The following is a 4,783-nucleotide window of genomic DNA, read 5'->3' as shown; positions in this document are numbered from 1 at the left end:
GGTCTGGGGGTCTGGGGGATGAGGGGCTGGGGGGTGGGGGTTTTGGGGTCTGTGTGGGGGGTCTCAGGGTACCTTGGACAGGTTGGTCTTGGGGTCCAGCTGGACCTTGTACTCCTGGATCTGCTCATGGAGCAGGTTGTGGGCGGCGACTTGCTTCTCCACGTCGGACAGCTGAGGGCCGTAGGGCTCCGCCTCCATCTCCCTCTGACAGACACACAACAACACAACACATCAACACAACAACACATCACAACACAACACATCAACACAACAACACAACACAGCTGAGGACCGAGGACTCCGCCTCTATCTCCCTCTGACAGACACACAACAACACAACACATCAACACAACACATCACAACACATCAACACAACACAACCCATCAACACAACAACACAACACAACAAAGCTGAGGACCATAGGACTCCGCCTCTATCTCCTTCTGACAGACACACAACAACACAACACATCAACACAACAACACATCACAACACAACACATCAACACATTACAATACAACACATGAACACAACACAACACATCAACACAACACAACACAGCTGAGGACTGTAGGACTCAGCCTCTATCTCCCTCTGACAGACACACAACAACACAACACATCAACACAACAACACAACACAACACGTGAACACAACAACACAACACAAAACATCAACAACACAACACAACAACAGAACCTACAGCAGTTAAACAACAACACAACAGCATAACACAGGAGTGGTGTCCACATGTAAACAACAGGAGTGACTTAGACATGAGTCTGAATGCATCTTATACTTAAAGGAATATTCCAGTTTATTTTTGTATTTTTTATCTCTTTCTAATATGTATGTTTCTCTAAAGTATCCACACACTATCATAACTCCCCCAACGGAAAAGCATCTGAAAATAAACTCCCAGGGTAATTATTCTCCTACGCTCTTATTGTGAAGTCTCTTGGTCCCGGGCTCTTATGGTGAAGTGCCTTGGCCCCGGGCTCTTATTGTGAAGCGCCTTCGCCCCAGGCTCTTATTGTGGACTGACCTGCTTCTCTGGAAGCAGCTGGCCCCAGTCCAGCCTGGGCCCTGAGTCCACCTCGTTGACCTGCTCATAGAGCTCTCTGTAGATGGAACAGTCCTTCACCCAGCGATCATGGAGGTTCACCACACTGGGGGGGAGAAAGGGGGGGGGGGGGTTGGAGGAAGACATGTCAGAGGAAGACAGGTATGAACCTAGTTACCATTCATCCATTGACTGGTGATCTCTCTCTCTCTCTCTCTCTCTCTCTCTCTCTCTCTCTCTCTCTCTCTCTCTCTCTCTCTCTCTCTCTCTCTCTCTCTCTCTCTCTCTCTCTCTCTCTCTCTCTCTCTCTCTCTCTCCACTCACTCCTTGTGGATCTCCCCGACCTGGGGGTGTCTCAGCTTGCGGGCGCGGTCCACGTCCAGGAACAGGTCCTTCAGCAGCCCTTCAGCCTCCGCCAGGTGGGCAGTGTTCTGGGGCTGGTGGACCAGGGGCTCGCCCTTAGTCTCTCGCCCGGTGTCCTGCACACACAGACACACACACACACGCACAAACGCACACACGCACACACACACACACACACACACACACACACACACACACACACACACATACACACATAAACATAAATACACACGTAAATACAAAGACATACGTAAATACACACATATATGTAAATACCCACACACACACACACACGCACACACACACACACACACACTCACACAAAAACACACAGGCACACACACAGGCTGGACCAGTGCTCTCTGATGATCATCAGTAGGGAAGGGTAATGATATTCCCGGAGGAGCTCTGTCACTCTCATGAGTCAGGGCTCAGCGATGGTTCTGTGGAGGAACCGGTCGCAGCCTGGAGAACCGGACCGGTGTCTCTGGTCTCATGATGGACGTATGACAGGTGATATGGTTTCCTTCGAAACTCTCTTAATTGGCTTGAATCACAAGACTATCACCACTGGACCTAGTTTATCGGAATCTGCGCCTGGTGTGCACTTGTGTGTCTGTGTGTGTGTGCAAATGTATGTTTGTTTTGTGTGTGTGTGTATTTGGGTGTCTGTGTGTGTGCTGTGTGTTTGTTTTGTGTATGCGTGCGTCTGTCTTTGTGTGTGCGTGCATGCGTGTGCGTATGTGTGTGTGTGTTTGTGTGCATGTATGTTTACATGAATGTAATCTGTGTGTGTTACCTCTGCCAGAAGCTCTTCTGACTGCAGTATGTTCTTCTCCACCTGGTCGGCGTTGCGTTGCATGCGAGCGATCACCACCGTCAGGTCGGAGGCCTGCGTCCTGGGCACACACACAAGGCATTCTGGGAAACATAGTACTACAACAGCCCTCTGGGATATGGCTGGATACTGCTGGAGAGTTTATTAAAATTGCTTTCATTGATTTCACAACATCATTGTATTGATCCGAATGGGAATCGTCAATTATTAAATTGGATCTGTGTTATGCAACCGACACACCAACACTGTCACAATTAGGGGAATAATGGACTAGAATTCCCAGTGGGAAGGGAACCACGGCCGAGGCTGAGGGACCACAACAGTGTACAGTCCTGATAGGAGGAGGTTTCCTCATGAGGGGGGGCATTCCGGTCCTCACCCTCTTTTGTTCTTATCATTCCTACTCTACTTTACTGACACACCCTGGAACAGAACCCAGGTGAACAGGAGGGGGAGGGGGGGGGGGGACGGAGGGGGGGAGGGAGGAGGTTGAAGGAGGGAGGGAGGGAAGGAGGGGAGGGAGGGAGGGAAGGAGGGGAGGAGGGAGGGAGAGAGGGAGGGAGGTGTATTTGAGGTGTGTACTAAAACATAACTTCTGGGTTTGAGGAACCCTGAGTCAACAGAAAGACCCCCCACTGGTTTAACGTTGAGTTGGTCTTACTCAACAAAACAGAACTCATCATGTTAGACCTGTTGATATATTTAATACATCTTGTAGACTGCCTCAATGGGACTAATGCAGCAGGCCTGTATGCCACTACAGCCCCCTCCCTGCCCGCGCCCTCAGAGCCTCAGCAAGTCATTATCAGTTCATCTCCACGGTTAACCATCTCTAGCGGCTTATCACGGCTCAAAGAGCTCAAGGGGCCCTCAGAACACGCCCGTCCATCGGGGCCCCCCTGACCACACCCCCTCACTGGGTCCCCCCGACCACACCTCCTCACAGGGGCCCTCAAACACGGAGGGAAACACTCCAAAGGGAAGGAAGAGTTCCGTGAGGAAGGGGCCGCCCTCGTTATCCCCCTTTCCCAGCCCTTCCCAGGAACCCTAACAGACCTGAGTCGACCATCATAGACCATAACAGAGGTAACACTGTTGGTCAACTCTATGAGCACATAATCGGAATCCTGTTTATAAACGTGTCTATCTTAATCATGATGGGTCGTTCCCCATCCACCACATCTATCTGAGGTCTAACAACATCAACGTAGGACAGAGATTGATTAGAAGGCCCACGCAGTCATGACTGTATATCATCATGACACACATACACACCAATCCACTCTCTCTCTCTCTCTCTCTCTCTGTATGTGTAACACAGGTGTGACACTGCCAACTTCTAGAATACACACACACACACACACACTAATTTAAAAAAGAAAGCGTGCCTCCATGTTCGTCTCAACTCTGATGATGATCATGATAATTGGTAGCGTCGACAAACACAAGTTAACACAAGATCAGGATGGCAGTACCTGTTTCATTAAACCGGACTGTTTATAACTCAGTGCACTCATACCTGGATATTATCAGTCAGCATTAAGGCTAAAAGCTGATATACCTGAAGATATGATGACAGTAGACCCCTTCACGTCTTATAAACTATAAGAAACGTTTTACAGTATCAGACTGACGCCTCTCTCTCTCTCTTCATTCATAACAATATTGAAACTGATGTGATCTACTCTCTGGCCTGAAGCCTGAAGGCGACAATATCTGCATTAAGTATTCAAATAAAACATAAACACAACTTCATGACCAAACACACATTACTCCTCTGCCCAGTATTAGCACCTGAATCCGGCGGAACCTGATCCCGAATCAACGCTCCGGGGCATTTAAAACCTCAAGGAGAAGAGTCCGATCGGAGAGGAGACCCACAACACAACAAAACAAAACACAACACAACACAGCCCTGAAGGACACTCACTTGGTGATCTTCACGGGGCTAGGTTCCTTTTTAGACATCCTGTCGCTCCGTGGGTCCGTGCTGTCACTCGCGGGTCTCCGGTGCTCTGACGGGTTAAAGCGCCACTCATCTGCTGGGCTCTACCTGCGAGGCGGGACCCACCTGTGGGTGCTGGGAGGAGCCCCACAGGAGTGTCCCGCCTCGCTGCATGAACCACAGACCGGGCAGACCTGTTCCGCTGCTTGCCCGATCTCCGTTTTTTTAAATTAATTCGCATATCTGGGTCCAAGCGGACCGCGGAGGGATACACCGCCCACCGCTGCATGGGCTCTTCACTTCTATATTTATGTTAATACACCATGCTGTAGATAATAACATGACTATAGTACTACTATAGTCATGTTATTACACCATGCTGCACTGGGCTGTTCACTACCATTGTCATGTTATTACACCATGCTGCATTAAGCTATTCACTACTTTAGTCGTATTATTACCCCATGCTACATTAGGCTATTCACTTCTATAGTCGTGTTATTATTTACACCATGCTGCATTAGGCTATTTACTTCTATAGTCGTGTTATTATTTACACCATGCTACATTAGT

At 49.1% G+C, this 4,783-nt stretch overlaps 1 protein-coding gene across 1 annotated transcript in view; it reads right to left on the bottom strand.

The window, feature by feature from the left end:
* The window catches only part of evplb (envoplakin b), an 18,936-nt gene extending 14,604 nt beyond the window's left edge, over positions 1-4,332 (bottom strand). The window contains exons 1-5 of the mRNA XM_079746505.1: positions 4,196-4,332; positions 2,227-2,326; positions 1,389-1,543; positions 1,047-1,170; positions 73-204 (exon numbers count right to left, since the gene is read on the bottom strand). Coding sequence (XP_079602631.1) covers positions 73-204; positions 1,047-1,170; positions 1,389-1,543; positions 2,227-2,326; positions 4,196-4,233 — 549 coding nt within the window. The 5' untranslated portion in view covers positions 4,234-4,332. The remainder of the gene's footprint in view (positions 1-72; positions 205-1,046; positions 1,171-1,388; positions 1,544-2,226; positions 2,327-4,195) is intronic.
* Positions 4,333-4,783: the final 451 nt, after the last annotated feature.

The sequence above is a fragment of the Pollachius pollachius genome (genome assembly GCF_949987615.1).
Source record: "Pollachius pollachius genome assembly, chromosome: 11".
Taxonomy (NCBI): domain Eukaryota; kingdom Metazoa; phylum Chordata; class Actinopteri; order Gadiformes; family Gadidae; genus Pollachius; species Pollachius pollachius.
This window is presented reverse-complemented; position numbering and strand designations above follow the sequence as displayed.